General features: G+C 42.5%; 1 protein-coding gene across 8 annotated transcripts in view; it reads left to right on the plus strand.

Annotated features, from left to right (window-relative positions):
- Positions 1 to 22326, plus strand: part of PDE1C (phosphodiesterase 1C) — a 491302-nt gene that overhangs the window by 423581 nt on the left and 45395 nt on the right. For all 8 annotated transcript variants that reach the window (XM_059728692.1, XM_006258197.4, XM_019483444.2 and 5 more), the window contains 4 exons: positions 8269 to 8389; positions 10629 to 10804; positions 17245 to 17544; positions 21953 to 22030. In XM_059728692.1, the coding sequence (XP_059584675.1) occupies positions 8269 to 8389; positions 10629 to 10804; positions 17245 to 17544; positions 21953 to 22030 (675 nt within the window). The remainder of the gene's footprint in view (positions 1 to 8268; positions 8390 to 10628; positions 10805 to 17244; positions 17545 to 21952; positions 22031 to 22326) is intronic.

Here is a 22326-nt window from a genome sequence, read left to right on the forward strand (position 1 = left end):
TCCTTTGGCTCACAGGAAAAGAAATTATGGCTTCAGAACATATTGGATAAAAGCCAATGATCAAATGATTTTGCTTCTGTGCAGCAGGCTTTAGAAAAATTGTTCTCTGACTAGCAATTTCCTGGGTGCTCTTTTTGACATGAAGTGAAAATACTCTCTTGGGCCAGGTACAGATATTAATTACACTTTTACCAGCCTAAGTGATTAGAAAATGGTCTACGCCCATAACAGAACAGAAATTCAGTACATACAGGCTAGTCTAAAAATGGCACAACCTGGTCTAAGATAGACCTGGATCAAGGTACACTCAGACTTAATTGAATTAGATTAGACTGGTGGATCTAACTTCAATACCAGCTCCCTTATTGATTTTAGTTAGTTCACTGTCCACCATGCCAGGCTCCTGTATGGGCCCCTACTGCCCCCTCTCATAAGGAGGGGCACTAGCACTTGCCCTGCTCTCAGCTGCTCCATCTGAGTGCCCAGTGTGCTTTGCCCCCAACCTGTCCTAGAGCCAAGTCAGCACAGATGCTTTCCACAGTCCTGCCTCCTACCTCTGGCCACCTGTCAGCCACAGGCAGGCAGCAGGAATGGGGAAGGGTGGCATCTGTTTTCCCATGCATGAACCTCAGTACCTGGGCACTTGCGTCCCTGAGCCATGTCCCTGTGCTCCGTCATGAAGCTTCCCACAATGTACATGTGCACCTGACACAGAGCCCAGGAGAGCCCCTGTGCTCAGGTGCAGGCCCATAGAGCCCTACCAGGTTGCCAGGCCCAGGTGAGCATGCCTCCTCCCACTGCTGCATCATCTGTCAGCCACAGGCAGGCAGTGGAAGGTCAGGTACTTGCCTGAGTCCAGCCGCCCGGTCAGGCTCCATGGGCTGTGCCTGAGCACAGGGGTTTTCTGGGCTCTGTCAGGACTGTGTGTAAATTGTGGGGTGCTTCATGATAGGGTGCAGGGGCATGGCTTAGATGTGGGTGCCCAGGTGCTGGGGCTCATACACAGAAAAACAGATTCCTCCCTTCCCCATTCCCACTGCTTGTCTGCACCTGACAGATGCCAGTGGCTCATAGATGATGCAGTAGGAGGTTGCGGACATGGTTGCCTGTGCCCAGCAGCCAATTAGGGGTGGCCCAGGGGCTTGGCAGTCTCCAGCAGCCTGAGGAGCCCACAGGGCATGCTGGGCAGCATGCAGGAATGCACATGAGTGCTTGCAGCCTGCATACCCCCTCACCAAAGGAGGAATGTGTATTCTGTTTGCTACCAATCTACACTACGCTACTTACAGAAAACTGTGTGACATAGATAGATTCTGGCTCAGGCTTTTTGATTGTCAGTACCTAGCCTAGGGGTCTGGCCCACAACCCCTCATCTCAGAGTATAAGGGTGAAGATTAAAATGATGAGATCAACATCATTTACTTGGACTTTAGGAAGGCCTTTGATTTGGTGTCCCATGAGGCTCTCAAGGTAAAATTAGGAGACTATGGTTTTCAACAATTCTATGGTCAAATGAGTGGGAAACTGGCTGCAGGGTCGGACCCAGAGAATATTAATAGATGGATCTGTGTCAACCTGGTGGACGGTAGCCAGTGGGGTCCCCCAGGGTTTTGTACTTGGACCACTGCTTTTCAACATCATCATCAATGATCTGGATGTGGGGCTGAAAAGCACGCTAGCAAAGTTTGCCGATGACACTAAGCTGTGGGGAAGTGTGGCCATGCCTTGGGGTAGGCTGATGATCCAGGCAGACCTAGACAGATTAGTTAGATGGGAGAACCAGAACAAGATGCTATTCAACACTGAGAAGTGTAAAGTGCTTCATCTGGGGAGGAAAAATCCGCAACAAACTTACAGGCTTGGTGGTGCTACGCTAGCTAGCATCATGTCTGGAAGAGACCTGGAGGTCATAACTGACCATAAAATGAATATGAGCCACCATTGTGATGCTACAGTTAGCAGAGCAAACAATACATTGGCATGCATCAAGCGATGCATCTCAAGCAAAACCAAGGAAATTATTCTCCCACTCTACTCAGAATTGGTGAGGCCACAGCTGGAGTACTGCATCCAGTTCTGGGCGCCACACTTCAAGAAGGATGTGGAGAAGCTTGAGAGAGTCCAGAGAAGAGCCACTCATATGATTAGAAGCCTGTAGAGCAAACCAGATGAGGAAAGGCTGACAGATATGGGATTGTTCAGCCTAGAAAAGAGAAGACTTTGGGGGGATTTGGTGGCAGCTTACAAATATATCAGGCGAGATCATTAGGGGCTAGGCAAACAACTATTCACCAAAGTGCCCCAGCGGAAAACCAGGAGCAACAGTCATAAACTCCTAGAAGAAGATTTCAGACTGGATATAAGGAAAAACTTCTTCACAGTTCATGTGACCAGACTCTGGAATAGACTCCCAGTGGGGGTGGTGCAGGTACCTACCCTGAAGCTCTTCAAAAGGAGACTGGATGCACTCCTTGCTGGGGTTTATTTGATGTCAGCAGTCTTTCCTGCCCAGAGCATGGGGCTGGGACCCGATGATCTCATGAGGTCGCGTCCAGCCTTAAACTTCTGTGAATCTGTAAATCTGTGATCTGTATAACAGTCATCACTGAGGGGGAGTGAAAACCTATCTATTCCACATACACATTATATTAAACAAGAATGAAGATAAATTAATAAGTAGCATCAAGGGTTTTTTTTGCTTATGAAGGTTGCTTATTAGGACATTTCAGTAGCTTATTGTGATTTCTTCAAGTCATTAAAATGAATTACAATTCATTCTGCACATAACAAGGAATAAAAGATGGGCCTCTGTGCTATTGCTTTTAGAATAGGAGTTTTGAAATATAATTTAAGCCACCTCATTATAAAACAAAGTCCCTTCTCTTTCTGCTGTTTATTTAAGTACAGAACCATAATTTGCTATTATATTCCTCATTCAAACATGAGTTAATGACTGAATAAAATATGCAGGGTCCAGGGAAAATCAGGAACAAGAACATACTTGATGAAAAGAATGTAATGCCTAGTACAGTCTCTTGGAGAGCCAATTCCTGGCTTTGCATGCCACTTACTTCTTGCAAGTAAGTGCTAGTAAGAGCAAAAAGAAGTAAGACACCAACCAGGCCCAGCCATTAAAATGGTGCACTGTGCATAGTATTGAAGATTTGTGTATTTCAGGGCTATTTCACAGCTATTGGTATTGGCCCAATTTGGTGGTGGCATAACCAATATAGATGATTGGTAACTGGTAAAGTACTGCAATATGGACTTCATTGGCATTCAATGGGTGCATGAAGGAAGTGTAATTTATACAGTGAGGGATGATAGAAGAGAGTTATAGGATCAAGAGTAACCAACAGTTTGTAAAATAAATCAGTCCTATTTTTATACTGTGATGCAGACATACATATATTAATACTTTCACCCTTCCTAATACTCTCATGACCAAATTCGCTATGTCTTTAAACAATGCAGCTTCCAATGATTTCAAGAATAAGGTTGACATGCAGCACAGTATTTACTATCTGTGCTTTGTACTTGCCTTCATTATCTAGCTAACTTTTAATGGTGGTCATTTTTAGTAGATAGATCTGTCTCAGTGTTAAAAATGCAAATCCTTATCATGTAAGAAAAATATGGCACATCCTCCAAAAACTCTCTGAACTTACTCTTTAAATATTAAATGGGTACTCAGAGATTTTACAAGCAAACCTATTAATTGGTTCAGGAGTTCCAATTCAGTAAAAAAATGGGTTGAGGGAGTTTGGAGAACAAAAGTGTAAATTTCAGCTGCTCTGAACTTCTTTGGCGAATTAAAGAAGTAGCTGTAAACACAGATTAACTGACTAATATTCTAAGATGCTTTATGACTCCATAATGAAATCAAACTAGCAGAGTGTATCACAAAACTACACCATAAAAATGTACCATAGCCAGACCACAAAAGTTAAGATAAACATTAGGCCTGTGTGAAGCAGCCAGTATTTGATTTAGATTCAGCCAATTCAGGGGACAGTGATTTGATTTGGTGATTCGGATCACTGTCCCAAATTGATTTGGCACTGATTTGGTGTGATTTGGTCACATGGCCATAGACTATAATGGGGAATCACTAAAATATCTATAACTGTCATTTTTTTGTGGAATTGGATGAAAGCAGCAGGGATGGTAGCCCCTTCTAAGGGCATGAAGTCTGCCAGGTTTCAAGGAGATAGGTGCAGGGGCTTTTGTGAAAGTATACCTCAAACTGTTGAAAGCAAAACTCATGTCACTTGTGTATGTTAACTGGATTTCTGGTTGTAGCCATGTTGTTCTAAGGAACAGGCAGGCAAGGATTTTTGAGTAGACATGATATATTTTATTAGACTATCTGAATAGTTGGAGAAATATATTTTGGCAAGCTTTGGGGTTTAAAAACCCTTCATCAGGCTGAGGAAGCATCTGCAGTTGGTGTGTGTGTGCACTCTTCCAAAATGGAATGAATAGTAAAGAAGCCAGAGGCTGGTATTCAGGCAAGAAAGTGAGTCAGTGAAAATGTGAAATTGAGGTGTCGGGGGGGGGGGGGGGGTTAGAAACAGGCTGCAAGGGGAAGGGATGAAGCAGGTAAAAGTGGAGAGGTACCTGGGGAGTCAGATGTCAGGCAGGTTATAGTGTGTCATAAATCCAATGTCTATATTGACTCCATGAGTTTTTGTATCAAGGAGGTTGTTGAAGTAAAATTCATAGGCTCATCTATGAAAAGTGTTTTGTAAATTCAAACAAGCACCGAACCTTGTTAACCTCATCATCAGAAGCAAACTTTCTACAGCCCCAAAACACACTGATTGGATCCAGACCATGACATGACAAGAAATGCAAAACCTGCCAACATATCTCCAGTATCCCCACAATTACTACACTCCCCAAGAGAACCATCACCATTCCTCGATCTTACAGTTACACCTCTAGAAATGTTATGCATCTCATCCAGTGTATCAAATAACCTGATAGAAAATACGTAGGAGAGACCAAACAACGACTGTGCACCAGAATGAATGCACACCGGACATCTATTAAAGACAAGAACACCCAATTACCAGTGGTGGCACATTTCTCACAAGAAAACCATTCTCTCTCCAATCTCTTAGTTCTGATCCTCAAAGGGAATTTACAAAATACCTTTTATAGGCAAGCCTACAAACTTCACTTCATAAATCTACTGGATATAACGTTGAGGGGTGTGGAGCACAAACTTATATTCCTCCTCCTTCTCCAGAATTTCTCTGGCTATAGCACTCAGCTCCCCTGCTTCCAGATCCAGCTTCTCCTCTGGCACTAGGAGGCTCATGCTGGGAGTCGAAATTAGGGTGGAGGAGACTGTCATGCTTGTGCTGCTGGCTATTTCTCATGTTAGTGGAGGTGGTATAGGTGCAGTGACAGGTACTGCTCCCACCTCCTTGCTCCCACTGGCAGTAGAAGACTTATCACTGCCAGGAAAGAGGGTGCATCTATGTTTGGATGGGAGGGTGGGGACTTGCAGCTCTCCCCCTACCTCCTCTAGCCCCTCTCCCTCCCCTGCCAAAAGACCTGGTACCTGCCTTTCCAGCATGCTTCATAATGTTTGCTGTGCTGGAAAATTTGTGTGGGTGTAATATACTTTCTAGCTGTAATATATCTTCTATCTGTTTATTATACTGTGTGTGTAATATATCTTCTATCTGTTTTATATGTGTTTATGTGTAATATATGTGCTTTCCTGAAAAGTGATGGATGACACACTTCCAGGGAAAACACAGCTTTCTTTTTAAAAACTGTGTGTGTGTGGGGAGGGGGAGGGGGCTCAGGGGGAATAACAAGAACAAATAAGAGGATTTGGGCAGAAGAATAAGTTGAAAGGAATGGGTTGGATAGGGATACGTAGAAAGATTCTAGGCAAGGGTAATTAGTAAGGTGTATCCAATCCTTTCCAAAAGGAGAGACTAGCAAGAGACTGACTCGGAAGTCAGCCACTGCAGCCGGTACCTTTGACACGCTGTTGCTTCAAGACAGACAGCTCACAAAAGGCAGAGAAAGGCTTCACACAGAGCCTTATATGCTGTTTCTACGTCCCTCCCCTAGAGATTGGAAGGGAACTGTGGATTTAAGGAATCCACAGCATACATACAGGCTGGGGAGTTCCCTTCTTGAAAGCACAGAGGCGGAAAGGGATCTCGGAGTCATTATTGACTCCAAGATGAACATGAGCCGCCAGTGCCGGACCGCAGCCAGAAAGGCCAGCCATACCTTGTCATGCATCCAAAGGTGCATCTCAAGCCAGTCCAGAGAGATGATACTCCCCCTCTATGTGACTTTGGTCAGGCCGCAGTTGGAGTACTGCGTCCAGTACTGGGCACCGCACTTCAAAAGGGATATGGCCAGCCTGGAGAGGGTTCAGAGGAGGGCCACCCGCTTGGTGAGAGGGCAGCAGGACAGGCCCTATGAGGAGAGACTGAAGGACCTGAACCTGTTCAGCCTCAGCAAGAGGAGGCTGAGGGGGGACCTGGTGGCTGCCTACAAGCTCATCAGGGGTGATCAAGAGCAAATAGGCAGAGCTCTTTTCTTCCCAGCACCACCTGGGGTGATGAGGAACAATGGTCATAAGCTGATGGAGAATAGGTTTAGGTTGGAGATCAGAAGGCAATATTTTACAGTTAGGGTGGCCAAAATCTGGAACCAACTTCCTAGGGAAGTGGTCCTCGCCCCTACCTTGGGCATATTCAAGAGGAGGTTGGATGATCACCTGTCTGGGGTCTTGTGAACCCAGCATTCATTCCTGCCTGTGGCAGGGGGTCAGGCTAGATGATCTGTTCAGGTCCCTCCTGACCCTAGCTACTATGAAACTATGAACTCAGGGAAAGATCACAGTCACTGGCTAGCTACAGATGTCAATATCAAAGTAGTCTTTCCCCCACTCCTCTCCCCCTCCCTCTTCTCAGTTTCTGTTTTCCGGCAAGACCACCTTCTGAATTGTTGAATTGCTGAATCTTTTCTGAATCTTTTCCAAATCAATTTGGATGCTTTGAGACTATTCAGAGCTTTTAATGGGTATCCTGATTCAATTCAAATTCAGTGATTCTGCCGCTGAATCGGGCTGAATCTTCTCTAAATTGAATTGGCGACCGAAGCTTCACACACCTCTAATAAACATGATTTAAGGTTGTCATTTACCTTTAGGTCCCAAAAATTATCACATGGTCATATTCTCTTTACTGTCTTTAGTGTGCAGGTATGCAAATTTAAATGTAAAACACAGGGAAATTTTCAGAGAAGAGCCATGAGAAATTGGAGCTTAGGCTGATAGCAATAATTTAGAATAATATTTCATAGCAACACTGAATACTATACCCAGAAGAAGCACTGTAAACCCAATAAATCAATAGTTGGGGTAAATTTAAAACAAATCCAAACAAATTAAGATACAGAACTGGGAAGTTGGGACACCCAGATAACAGTTTGCAGCAGACAGGAGTTAAAGTTATTGTATGGTCTGCCTCTTAGAAGTGGTCTACAGCTGGACCCGACAGACGTGCATGGCTGCAGAGTACTTAAAACCCTGAATCTTGTTGGGAGTCCTGTGGGAAGATCTATCCCTGTGGCTTGCACAGTTGGGGAAAGACTTCTTTTTCTCTCTCCCCATGCCACAACCTATCTGTGCACATAATGTGAGAATGAATGATTTGGCTGTGCATTTTTCCATCTACTCTGGATTAAAAAAAAAATAAAATTAAGTTGTTAAAAATAAATAAGTAGCCTCCAAACTGTTTGACTGTCAACAAGAACAAGCTGGGCAAGTATTCAAGTGGAACTGTTCACCAAAACCTGTTGATATTTGATAAGGGGTTTGTATATGTAACTTCACACCACTTTAAACAGACACACAGCTCAGCCTATCATTATTATTACTGTTATTCCATGTTTCTCTTTCCTGCTCTCTCATCTTTAGAGTTGGCTCTTATCCAACTGTACTAGGAATTTGGCTTAGATACCCACAAAACTCATAAAACATCTGTTTATATTCTGATTTGCCACACTTGCTTTCCAGCATATAAGAAGCCACTTTTTATTGCAAGCTCTTTAGATAACAGGCTCATGATTAATGTCACGTCATTTTCCCTCTGTAATTTTTTCAGTTCCTCTTTTGACATTTAATCCTTTTTTTTTCCTACCTGTTGTAAAGTTAGATAAGTCATAAGCAGTAATGACATATAAATGCTTACCTCTTCTGCTTGGCTTTGTGGTATTTTCATTCAGGTTTTATTGATTTCATTGTGGAACCTACTTTCACTGTGCTAACTGACATGACTGAGAAGATTGTAACACCACTCATCGATGAAGCCACCCGCTCTGGCATGTCAGGATTTAGGCGTTCCAGGTGAGTACCAATGTCTGCCCTTCCTTTGATACATCAGCAGTACCTCACTTTTGTGGTTGCTTTTCGTTTTGAACTCATAGAGGGGTTAGCAGAGACATTATCTAGGTTCTGCTTTCCCTTAAAGTCTCCCAGAATAGACATAAATGGGACTGTCATAGAAATGAAAGAAATTAAGTACAATCAGATCTGACTAATTACTGCTAGACTTAAGTAAATGTTTAGGGCACTGCCAGAATTATTTGGAATTTAAAGTCTTAATTTCATTTAACCTTGACAGAAGATCTGTCAAGAAGACTAGAGTTTCTCCTTGGCAGGTTCTGGGATATATCTGGCACTAGTTTAGTGTTGGTCATTCAAAAGGTTTAGGACTATAACAAATATGACAGCCCATATGAGGCTCACCATTGCAAATAAGAGTAATAGAAATGAGACAGAGAAAAGACATATTAGGTCATGAAGCTCATCTGGCATTCCAGAGACGGTACATACTACATGGAGTTATCTAGTCTAGCTGTAGATGACATGTCTCCAGTAATGGGATTTCAGCTACATGTATGCAAAACAGGCTGTATTTGATTTGTATTTGGATTCAGCCTGAATTGGGGACAGTGATTCGATTAATTGATTCAGATCACTGTCCTGATTCGATTCAACCAAATCCAAGTCTGAAGATTCGATGCTGATTGAGAGAATCAGTGATTCAGCCATAGACACCACTTCAAATGTTTTTTCTACATACCTCGAGGTATCAGGCATGGCTTGTGAACACTGTGATGCTGGGGCAGATGAAGCATCCCACAGGAGTGTGGGGGGGCCCTCCATGTACTCGTTGGCAAACCCCCTCCGCACCCTCTCAGCGATCAGCTGCGGGGGGACCATGGGTGCCCCCCAGACCCAGGGGGCACCAATCGCTGATCCAGGGAGTGTGGGGGGAGGGGCCCCCTGCATGCTTCCCAGCAGACTCAGAAGTGCTTCTGGTCCACTTCTGGGTCTGCTGCCAAGTGTTCTGGGACCCCACCCCCTCCCCCCCACACTCCTGTGGGATGCTCCATCTACCCCAGCATCTCAGAGTTCATGAGCTGCCTAGTACTTTGAGGTATGTAGAAAAAACATTTGAAGCTGTGTCTGTGTCTGAATCATCAAATCTTTCTGAGTCTCTCTGAATTGATTCAGAGGATTCCTATTCAATTCAGAGAGATTAAAGGGTCTCCTGATTCGATTTGGAGATTTGGCCACCAAATTGGGCCAAATCTCCGTTGAATCAAATCAGCAACCGAAGCTTTGCACAGCCCTAATTTTAACCCTTTATCTTGGGAATCTATTCAAAAGTCTAACAGGTCTTGCCATTAATAATCACCCTACATTTTCCCTGTCTTTCATTCATTCTTGTTACATCCTTATATAGTGTAGCGATCATAGGATTCAGTAAATACAAGCATACATGAATGAAAAAAGCTAAATAACAACTTTTATTGTGGAGCAGTAGACAAGCCTCTGAAGACCCTTTATTTCTCTAACTAACTTGCTACTACCTAGGAGACTATCCCTCAGTTCCTAACTCTTCTAAATTTAGGAAGCATCTCTAAATTATAATTTTTATCACTACATATAGTATGCAAAAGAATGCAATTTTTGGTATTATGCATCCCTCAAAATACAAAAACTGCAAATGTGAACACCCCTGAAATCTGGGGAAATTCAGAATCTGAAGCTAGATTTCATGGCCCTCTTTTTTGTAATGGCCAAACCCTCCAAAGGCCCAGATACAAAATGTCCATGAAGTTTAGAGGGTTTAAATTAGATTTGATTTTTGTTGTTCAACTATCTTGCCAGTTTTAGTCAAGTTTTAATCATCTCTCCCACTTCCAGTTACCCTCCTACCTCTCTTACCTCCATTTTTAACAAGCATCCAGTTTTGTAGGTTCTGGTGGCCTATAGAAAGGTGAGTCAGGGAATAAGAGGCTGGTCAGAGGCACCTAAGTAAAGATTTAGGAGATTCAGTAATTTTTCAGCTGGTAGCAAGGCATGTAAAAGTTTGGGGCAGTATTTTCATCTCACTGAGAAAATGGCATGTCAACCGCTTCAGTGGAAAACTGAGTTTAAATCAAGATGTATTTAGTTATGCAGGGAGTTTGTGATATAATATTCCAGAAAAAAATCCAATTATTAATCAGTTCTTAGATGTGATAAGGTGTATAAAATGCTGATTCCTGTTACATTCTGTAATCTTGTTTCCCAGTTTGAATAGCATTAGCCCCTCAGAAGTTAAAAGATCAAGTGTCAAAAGCACTGGATCAGAAGGAAGTGCCTCAATCAACTGTTCCATACTCACTGTGGACTTCAAATGTTTTAAAACCACCTGGACTGAGGTGGTGCAACAGAACCGGGAGAAATGGAAAGCACAAGCAACCAAAGGTAACAAGATGACTTTCATACCAAACAAGTTTTTCTCCCCTTCCCTCCCTTCCCCTCCCCTCTGGCTGTTCTTCTGCCCATAATCTCTGAAGTGAGCTTTGTCTTCTTAAACTATCTATTTTTATAGGCCAACAGTCCTCCCCACATTCAGAGACAGGAATTTTGTTTAACTCACCAGCGGCGGCCAACCTTTATGGCAGGCATGCCACAAATTAGCCCCACACGCTCCCACATGCCAGTGTGATCCCCCTTTTCCTGCCCCATCTGCCACTCTGTTTTCTGATTCCTGCCCTATATGCCACAGTACTGCCTGTCTCTTCCCTCATTACCATGTGTCAGAGACTGCCCCTGCCACTTGTTGATGAAGATGAACAAAACAACACTGAAAGCAAATTCATCAAAGGCCTGATTCAGAGCCATTGATTTCAATACGCTTTGGATCAGGTTAAATTTGGGCATGTCTACACATGAATTAACACAACGCAATAAATTTTGTTGCAGTTCACTCCAGAGTTTATTGCTCCTGGATGCAGCTGTTACATATGCACCCGGGACTACAGCACATTGAGTTGGAGTGTTACAGCATCAGCTGGCAGAGGGCCCAGGGGGTCAGCCTCCTAGCCCAGAGCTGCTCATGCCCAACTCAGTGTGCTGCAGAGTGGCTGGCTGGGGCATGAGTGTGTTCCAGTGCAGGGTTAGCCAGCAGGCAGGCCCTGCACTATAGCACCCTGCATTGTGGAAGAGTAAATAGCTCCACTATAGGATAGTACTTGTGTCAAGCAATACTTTCCTGCAGTTAATTAGTTTACTTTGGCCTAATGGGGGCACATGTGTAGACAGTGACACTTTACTGTGGAGCTAATTAGTCAACTCTGCAGTAAAGCTTCTTGTGTAGATGAACCCTATAAAAAGAAATATAGCTCTGACTTCTTATTCTTTAAAGCGCAATTTACAAACTCTCCTCTGAAAAATTGCTGTGTTATTCAGCGCCTTACTTAACTGAGCTAGTATATTTTATCACCAATACAGGGTGTGTGTGTGTGTGTGTGTGTGTGTGTGTGTGTGTGTGTATTATTAGAGGTGCACTGATACATCAGTCTGATATTGGATCTGCACCGCCATAAAGAAAATTGACTGCAGCACATAGGCAGTGAGAAGCAAAGCCTGGCAGCATGGAGCTCTGCATCCACCTGGTAAGTCTGTTGTGGTAGAAGGGGAGGGGGGAAGGAAGGGGCATGGGGGAGGTAGATCAAGGCTCCCACAGTGAGGGAGGGAGTGGGGCTGAGGCTGGCGCAGGGGCTGGGGCAGGTGCTGCCCAGCTGGGGGTGGGGCACGGGACAGATCCACAGCTTGTTCAGAGGCGCAGGGAGGTGGGGTGGCTCCCACCACTGTGCATAACCTGGGAGGGCATGGGGGACATATGCCCCTGGATCTGTGTGCAGGGCAGTTGCTGCAGGCTGGGGCTGGAGGTGTGCTGAGCTCTTCCTAGCAGGGGCTGTGCCAGGCTCTTTCAAAAGGGAACTGGGCTTTGCTGCACTCAGGGAGGGGTGGGCAGTGGCACCAGGAGACGGATTGGGCGGCTATGGCAAATTTTTGAGTGGCTGCAGCCTCCCTCATAGCCCCCCTCTCAGCATCGCTGCCACGCACTCCAAGTGCAGTCCAGCCCAGCCCAGCCCCTGCCAGGAAGAGCCCAGAGCAACCCCAGCTGCAGCCTGCAGCAGCTGCCTGCCTGCCCCACCCCACGTGTAGATCTGGGGGCATGCCCTCCCAGGGTGCATGCAGCAGTGGGAGCCATGCCACCTGCACTTTGTGGACAAGCTACAGCTCCATCCTGCACCCTGCCCCACACTGGTTGGGCAGCACCTGCCCCAGCCCCAGCCCAAGCCCTAGCCCCAGCCCATGCCCCACTACCTCTTTCACTGCAGAGGCCTCGATCTGCCCTCCCACTCCCCTTCATGCCCCCCACCTCTTCCACCACAACAGAATTACCAGCTGGACACTGCTCTTCAAGCTGCTGGACTGCGTTTTGGAAATTGGATTGGTATTGCCCCGATATGCCTCCTTAAATACTGGCTATTTGTATCACCCCCAAAATTCTCTATCAGTCCACCCCTAAATATTCTATTATTTATATATATTACTATGCAGAGCTGGTTGAAAACAGAGTTTTCATAAAACTGGAAAATTTGTGGAATTCTTTTAAGTTCATTTGTCTGCATTGAACCAAACAGCCAGATTTTCATAATTTCCCATGAACAGGAGACTCAAAGAAAAAATAATTGTGGAATCACCAACTCTCAGTATTTCCAGTATTAAATAGGCTCCTCAGACCCTTCTACAAAATATATGAGACTATCATGCTCACTGAGCAGCTGCCTGGCATCCCAATATCTGTGGCTCTAGTTAGAGCTGGGACTCCCAAGGCTTTTAGGTACCTGGCTCCATAGAAGAAAGCCTGGAATCCCTATCATGGCTGGCTACATGAACACTGCGGGCCCTCAGAGGCTAAGGGGGCATGGCTGGCGACAGGTGGCGACAGCACTGTAGGTGGGGAACTTGAGAGTTCTATTAAATAAATATCAGAACTACTCACCCTAGTAGTAAATTTCTATAAGATTGAAATCTATGTCATTGCAGGGTGGGATAAATTCTCTGGGGCAGACATTATCTAGAATAATGAGGCTCGAATCCTGCTTGCAAATGATAAATAAACATAGATAATTTATCAACGAAACAATAATCTCTTTAAGTAGGTGACTGGAATTCCCTTAAACATTTTTGGACTTGATTTCAGGCATAATGGAGGACTTGGCTTAGTTCTTATATCAGCAAAACAGTTTTTTCTTCACAAATTTTAAGCTCTCTTTAGAGGGACAGAAGAAGGCAAGTTAGTAACCAAATACAAAAATACAATGTTCCTTGACATTAAAATAAGCCAAACAAAAAATCATCCCCTAGTCCTTAATGTGGCCCAAAGGTTTTTAGTATATGACTTTTGAAATGTAAATGGTCAATATATTTAGCTGTAATAAGTAACTGGTAGTTGTGAGGATTTCATTGCAACATATACCATTTTTTAATCTACAATGCACATTCAGGCTATCTAAAACTTATATGCAGTGGAAACCACCAGGGAAATAAATGATACATATTTTACAAATTGCCAAAGAACAAATGCATACAGCATGCCCTAATAGCTCCTGGATATTTAACTTTGAAATGTGCTTTGTACTCATCTGCAGTGACTGCTTTGCATAAAGATTTTATTTTTTACCAAAATGCTCTCATAAATGTCAAGGCATTATTCAAATGCATATTGTGTACCACTGATTAAATAATGCTGTTGTTGGTAATAAGTACTGACACAATACTTCATACTTGTTCTTCACAGAATTCACATAATGTCTCCGAGATAAATGTTTGGTTGCTTACATTGACTATGGAAGAAATAGTTTTATTTTTAAGTAGCTCATATCAGAAATCTCTCAGCTACTGAAGACATAGTATAAGTAAGAATTCATGTTTATTTTTTGAAGGCAGTAGATATATAGATCTACATTAGTAAAATGGGGGGAATGAAGATCATTTGGTGGTTTTGATTTTTTTTTTTTTACTTCTGCAATGGTCAGCAAATCTAAATTTTCTTCTGCACAGTGTCACCAGGAGATGGTTGTAATTGGTTCCCCAATTTATCTAAACTTCCAAGGGGTCAGGATATGTCCAGTACTGATCACATTTATGCAAAACTGGTACAGTCCTTTAAAAACATAGGATTTTTATTTATCAGCTGGGTAATATAATACAGCAGCTAGGGCACTGCAGTGGGATTTAGGATCCCTGGATTCTACTCCTAGCCCTGCCTCTAACCATTTTTATGACCTTGGCCAAGTCATGTAATTTCTCTGTGCCTCTTTTTTCCAATCCTTTGTCCATCTTGTCTGTTTAGCTTAAAAGATCTTTGGGACAGGGCCTGTCTCTCAATATTTTTATAGGATGCTCAGGGCAAAGGCATTTCAGAGTCTGTTAAGGCCTCTAGGCAGTGCTAAAATACAAATTATCATTACTATGGGAATGAAGGCACATAGAGGGGAACATATGACAGCTGTTTATTAGTGCACAACATCACACACCGCAAAATGGAACCCAAAGGAAAGAAGAAATTGCCATTACTATTACAGGAGACACTGATTTGCAGAAGACTATTCTCTTTTGTAAAGATACTGTTATTAGTAACTTCGGTGTGTCTCTCTTTATATGAAACATAGTTTTTCTGGAAAATGTCTTGGACTGGGTGGGAAAAAATAAGCGGGTGTATTGCTGAATTCCTTCAGCTTAAAAGATCAGTATTAAATAGCTACAAATTAAGAACCACAATAAACACAGGCCCCAAGGTACAATAAACGCAGCACCGATAAAGCATTTTGTGATACTCATTTTGATAATGGACAAACTTCTAGCAAAAGATTTTTCTCTAAGGGGATTTCTTCCTCTTCTTCCTCCCTGAATCTTTTTTGAGCTGTGCCTGTGATTTGATTGTAAAGGTGTAGCAAATGTCTTAGACAATCCAAGACGGGGAAAGCTCTCTGGAAAGCCATCCCTATACCTCAGGACCTAAGGTATAAGTGACAGTGAGCAGTGCTGAGCCATCTATGGAAACTAGATTATTGCAGAAATCATTAATAAAGAGTAGGAGGCTCATCTCTAATTTAATTATATTTTCATGTGATCCATAATTTATTAATTTTAAAATTAATTAACTTTTATCAGCTGCTGGCGAGGAAATACAGATTGATGCCTCTTATACAAATGACGTTCTTTTCCAGTGATGTTTTCTCGTCCCTTTTCTTCATTCATCTTCTCTTTTTGGTGGATTTTCACAGAAGTGATTCTGATTCAATTATCAAAAGAATGTGTGCTGCATATGAAAAACTGCTTGAAACACTTCATAACTTTTTCTCTCAAGATCACTAGAGGAGATGGCTGGTTCAGTGGGAAGCAGGAACCAGAGTGAGAGAGCCAGAGAAGTGAGATGGTTGGGTTTCTGATAATGTGACATTAGCTCAGAGGCAGGCTTAGGGGAGTAGAGAAAAAGAGGTTCAATTTACTTACCCTTCCCTTGCACTTTCACTTGGATAAAGTTCTTCCTTCCAGTGCTAAACACAGCCTCTGAGATGGCTGCATTCCTTAGTGGATGAAGAAATCCATGTCTGTAATCCATCTGTCATTACATTTTTATGAAGGACTTTAAGCAGAGAGGTGGTTAGCTGTATTACTCTGAAGTCAGAAAGACAGTACGCAGAGTGGCACCTTAGAGACTCACTGGTTCAGGGATGCCTGAGCTTCTGTAGGCAACAACCTACTTTGTTAGATGCTATAAATTATGAATATGAAGTAGGTTATTGCCTGTAAACGCTCATGCCTGTCTGAACTTGTGTGTCTCTAAGGTGCCACCCTACCTACCATCTGTCTGACTTCAGAGTCACCCTGCCCTACTTTCTGTGTAAAGGACTTTGTGATCCTTCAGGATCACTATAAGGTATCAGTGCCAATAGTATTAGACTACAAAGAAAGGGAGGATGGCTCAAGGAAAGGGACTGATGGGGATGAAGGAGCAGAAAAGAAGGCAGCCAAGGAGACGGATTGAAATCAAAGCATGTAGGACTATTCAAAGAGTCAGGCAAAGGCCTAAATAGGGTTTGATTGACTTTTTTACTTGCTCATGTCATGGATAACACTAACTTCCTTCTCCATACACACACCTGTATATAATTAAGCTCTTCTTCCTCTCGTTTGCTTTTTTCTAAAATACAGTAGAACAGTGACTACTCACATCTGGTGGCTCACTATATGCTCAGTACACAATGGATTGCCAAATTAAAGACAAGCTACATTGCTGTTTGCTGCAGCTTTGATTTAAAAAAAAAATACTCCTCTACTTAGCTGGAGCTTACTAGTGTCCTATGCAGCTGATCAGCAAAGCAGCACACTTTGCAATCAAAGGTACAGCAAACAGCTGGTGCACCACAGCAGTCCTGCACAGTTCTGGGCTACAGGTACACACCTAGCTAGTTCAGAAGCCCTCATCTTTGCAGGGGAGTAAGGGACCCAACCCTTCAAAGCATCCAAGTTCTACGATAACTATAAAATATGCCTGTGATCCAGATTTGTAATTGCAATCAGGGCAAGGTTTTCAGAGCAACTTTATTGGTATAAAAATGGCTTTTAATGGGAATGAGGCTGAACACCTTCATATGGTTTGCTGTTTTTGTGCCTTTTTCTTGTCATGTTAATTTCTATGCTTATCTAAGTAAAGATAATTTGAGAGGAAATGGATTAAATGGAATTCAAAGGGTGTACAATGTTACTCTTGGCCAATCTACTGATGAGTTTGATTTCCCTTTTTCTTTTTCCTTGTGATTTTCCCTTTGCTGAGGATGCAGAAGAAAAAGCTAAAAGAGAAGCAGAGGAAAATGCTCACCAGGGTACAAATGAAAAGAATACAGAAGACAAAGATGAAAAGACGCCAGCTGAGGATGCCACGGCAGCCAACTCAGAAAACAGCAAAGAACCAAATCCAGAGGAAAGCAAGAGCGCGGAATCCAGCAAGAATCCTGTAAATGGGACTCGGCAGACTGGTGTGAACAAGCACGAAGCCTCTCAAGGAAAAAATGCATCTAGAACAGACAAGGGAACTGATTCACAACAAGCAACAGGAGAGGAAAAACAGCGTGTCCAGAACGGTAAATTCTGTCCCTGATTCATTAAACCGAAGCCCAAGGCCAGTTGTCTCATCTAGATGTGTGAGTAACCCATGAAAAAGAAGGTCCTGGTGTGTTTCTGTGGAGGCTGCTCCAGTTAATAACTGGAGTCATCTCCTTGTTCCTGTGGGAAGTGTCAGATGAAGTCCTTGGAGTTGGACTTTGGAAGCTCCTGCAGAGAAGGTTAGCTGACCCCTTGCAGAATTATTCTTGTGCAGTTGGGGCCCTTTTCCCCAGAGGTAAGGGCCAGGTGTTGCTCCCACACAGAAATGCCATTGTCAAATACTTTGTACAATAGGGAAACTGAAATAGTATTCCAGGGGCAATCCTCAGCTTCACGGAGTTTGTGCTTAGTTAGCTGAGGAAGGGGGAGCCAAAAGTGGCTCATGAACTGTTTTAGGGTAGTTTAACAACCATTTACACTGCTCAGTAATCTCATGGATTTCAGTGAAAGCAGAGGCTCTGGCTTTGAGGTTTTAATTCTCACTCTACTTTTCTTTTCCTTTGCTACGCTGTTTGTTATAATACACATTGGCCTTCTTTCCTATGTGCCTCATACAGCATCTGCTGAGTTAAAGCTCAGGATGGTACAAACATGAAGGCAGGCATAGTCCCCATTCAAGAACAACATGGGGGTTAAGAACACTCTCGTGCTTTCAATGGTTCCTTCTGTGGTCATATCTCCTTCTTGTAGGTGTCAAAAATGCTTTGAAAGGAATTATAATGATTTCTGAAAATTAGTGTCATTCTCAGGAATAGCAACCATGCTCTTTAATTTATCGGAAAAGGCCTTTATGAGTTACAGTCATTGCAGGGTCTTTTCAGACTCATGAAACATAATCCTCATCTCTTTGATTTGGATGCAGTTTCTTTATGCAGTGCCTGTATGTTAATATCTCATTGTAAAGCACTCTCCTTATTATTGCCTCAGCTTGGGAATTTCTTCCAGAAAGATTATTATCCTTATCATTCTACTGTGCTGCTGGCAATATGGTAGGCCAGCTATTATAATATTCAAAAGCTCACTATTCATAATAAGTAATATTCAGGGAAAGGTAAAAAAAATTGTCTCCTCATATTAGTTTGAAATCTTTCTCAGTAACAGCCTGGATGCTTTTGCAGAGGCATCATGCTGTGTAGTAATATTCATAGGGGTATTCATCATCTTTACCTACACACACTTGGGGGCAAGTCACTTATTTCTGTCAATGGACACATAAAATATAATTAATTTCTCATTATCATCAGTCACCAGAAAATGGACAAGTAAATTTCTGTACCTGGGCACATACATTTTCATAACCATACATTAAAATCTAAGCAGATTTCAACTAAGCAGAAATTTAATTTTCAGACAGAAGACCCAATTCTGCCATAAATTTTCCCATAAACTAGCGGTATGGAGTCTGTCAGAAAACTGGCTCGCAAAACTATAAACATTTGAGCTGAGGAGATAGATGACTTTGATGTTCTATCAAGCTTCTGTTGTCCTCCCTTCTCCTATATCCATTACTTATAAAACTTGCAAGGTTTTGCCTTAGGACTACAGATGGGTGGGAAATAACTTTCCCATTCTATAACAATTGTTGAGATTTCAAAACATGTTTCACCTTGCATCAGGATAATGATGTTTTGGGGTTTTTTGGAAAAACAAAGGGAGAGAACTCATTCCAATCATATAAGCCCAAAGGAAGTGAAAAGACCCCATTTCACATTTTTGATCTGATACATTCAGACCTGGGACTTGAACTTCAGTTTTCTATATGAGAGACTTAGCCAGTGTGCTAATGGGTACTCTAGCATAGGGGTCTCTCTGTTTCTTGTTGGAGCTGCTCCACTTTGTATAAATAATTAAATATTTATTAGAGTCAGGATTTGAATTGGTCTTCCAGGTTCTAACTGGTGTCCAAACCAGTCTATAAAGTCATCTCTCTTTGTCTGACCAAATCAGGTTGGTGCCTATGAGACACAATTGAGCACTTTGGGCAGGATCCAAATCTTTTTAAAATCAAAGTCTGTTGACTTCAGTAGGATTTTGCATCATATATGTTTCAAACATAGATACAGGACTGTTGAAATAAGGAATACACTTTTGGTTTAGATGTATAATATGAGTCCAGATTTCAGAATTTGTTTGAATCTTTTAAAAGTGCCCAGCACTGAGGCACATACATTTGTATAAATGGTGAAATGTGCATCAGCACTGAGAAAATGGTAGTGGCACAGTTTTGAACTAAAACACAATGAAGGTTTCAGTACAGAGAAAGGTGCTTGTGACTTAAAATAAAGACAAGGGCCTTTTTGCCTGGAATTTGTTCCTGACTGAATACTGCTGAAGGAATCTATGAATATTTTTCTTTCTTTCTTTTTCCCATGGACACTATAGGATGCTGGATAATTTGCTAAATGTGATTGTCTGCTCTGGTTTTACTATTCATTAATGTGAATTAGTAAAGTTCTAATTTACTGTCACTGTATTAGGATTTGTAATTAATCCGTCTTTGGTTGGAAACCTGCAGGAGGATTTTTATGCTTTTTAACAGAGACTGGGCGTTTTAGCAGCCAGAGTGTTAACTATTAAGAGAATGTGAAGGGTTGTTGGTTGTAGCTGTATTGGTCTAAGGACATAGGCAGACAAGGTTCTTTGGGTAGATGTGATATCTTTTATCAGACCAACTAAATAGTTGGAAGCTCTTTGCAAGCTGTCAGGCACAAACACTCTTCTTCAGGCATTGGGAAGATGAAGGCAGCTTCTGTCTTGGGGCGACAGCTTTAAATTGCAGCTTTTGCTTTAGGACTCTACTAGTAGAGGCTCCTTGGGAAGCAGGGTAGATGGAACAGGTCCATGCCTGTTGCCCCAGCTCCATGATTATATTACATGGTGTCAGCATCACTGTTTAAAGCCTGAAGCCCTTGAGGAACAGACTACATCATGGGCTAGTCTATCTCAGACCAACAGACTGCCAGAGAAGGCCAGACCAAACATCCTGATTTTGTGACTCCAGATGTGAATATCTGGGGTAAGACCTATTGCAGATTTTCTGATAGACTGAGGAAAGGATGAGTGACAGGGAAGAAAGAAAAGGTGGAAAACTCTTGTTTGGGTAGTCATGTTACAGTCTCTACTGTATGTGATTGAGGTATCTGGTCGGTGAGGATGGAGGGTGAGGGTGGTCCTAAAGCACATTCCAGGGAAATACACTTCAGGTTTACCAGCCGCTATCTTCATTCTGTATCACTTATAGATATGGTAAAGGCCCAGCCCTTTTCGCCTGGAGAGTCTAAGATTCTCTATATAGACAGAGAGAGTCCAAGACTATATCCCACAGGTCACAGCCACCCAGTGATGTGAAATGTAACTTACCTGTTGTTAGAGGACTAGTTAAAAGAGGGCAGAACATGAAGCAGTGGTTTCAAACTGCCTCAAAGGAAACTGAAATTAAATCTCAGAAATAACTTCCTAATAGTAAGAACAGTAGAGCAATGGAACAAGTTATGGAAACTGTGAAAGCACCCCCTTAACTGGTGGTTTTTAAGCAATTGTCTGGGATGGCATAGGAATACTGCATCCCACAAGTGACTGGTAAGGGGGAGACAGGGGGAAGGATGTGCCCCTGAGACTGACCTCCAACTTGGCACCGCTCAGCATGGGGCAGTGTTTTGCCACGCAGGCTGGTGGCATGTTGAGGGGGGGAAGGCACTAAGCTGTGGCACAGAGGTATAGAAGTGGATATGGGGCTTTTGGCCTGCCCCTGGGCCTGCCCCCGGGCCCGCCTACAAATTGTGCCCCTGCACACTCAGGAGGCACTAGTCGCCCCTGCATCCTGCATTCAGGCAAGGAGTTGGAATAAATGACCACCGAGGTACCTTCCAACCTTATGATACTATCCAGTAATGGAGGTGGCTAATAACTAAGAGTCAAACAAAACTGAATTTGATTGTTTGGATATGTCTAGGTGGGTTGGACCCTTTAAAACAAGGGTTTTCTTATTACTAAAGTATCCTTGGCCATTTCAAGGTATAGCCATTTGATGATATGCAAATTTGACCTCTTGCTTATAAAACTAAGACTAGACTACATTTGAGTGTATTGGGCATAGTTTCTGTCATTGTGAATGGGATTACAATATAGATTCAATTTTGCACTAAAGAGATTATAACATTTTATTAGATTTACAAAATGTGTATTGCAAAGCTTGAATTTCCTGTTAAAACCCAAGCTTTGGTGATTCATTACATGGTGGTATGTTAATACAAAATCTCTACTAATTCTGTGTATCATAGTTTCCATTAAAAAGTCTTTATTGAACCTTCTGATTTGACTGGGTGGGAGGCAATGTTAAGTTGCATCCTATACTGAAGATGCATATGTCTTAATACTTGTTTCCAGGTGAATTAAAAGAAGGTAATAACAAATCAGACAAGAAAGATCAGTCAAATGTGGGAAATGAATCAAAGACGACAGATGGTAAGGACTTTGTTTCTATTACATTTTCCCATCAATATATGCAGTCTACTGCATTCTAGGCAGCCAATAGTTGCTGAAAAGGAATTATGGACAGGCTTGGCTTCATCTTTCTGATTTTCATTGGACCAAATTTCGTTCGGAATCATATCAGTATAAATGCACAATAAATCCACTGACTTCAAAATTTGCAAATTTTTAGCTCGTTGTTTATAATCATACATCACACTGTGCCATTATAAAATCAAGATACCCCTGGTTTAGCTTGCTGGGATTAGTGGAGTAAGCATGCATAGATG

This window comes from Alligator mississippiensis, chromosome 5 (assembly GCF_030867095.1).
Source record: "Alligator mississippiensis isolate rAllMis1 chromosome 5, rAllMis1, whole genome shotgun sequence".
In the NCBI taxonomy this organism is placed as follows: domain Eukaryota; kingdom Metazoa; phylum Chordata; order Crocodylia; family Alligatoridae; genus Alligator; species Alligator mississippiensis.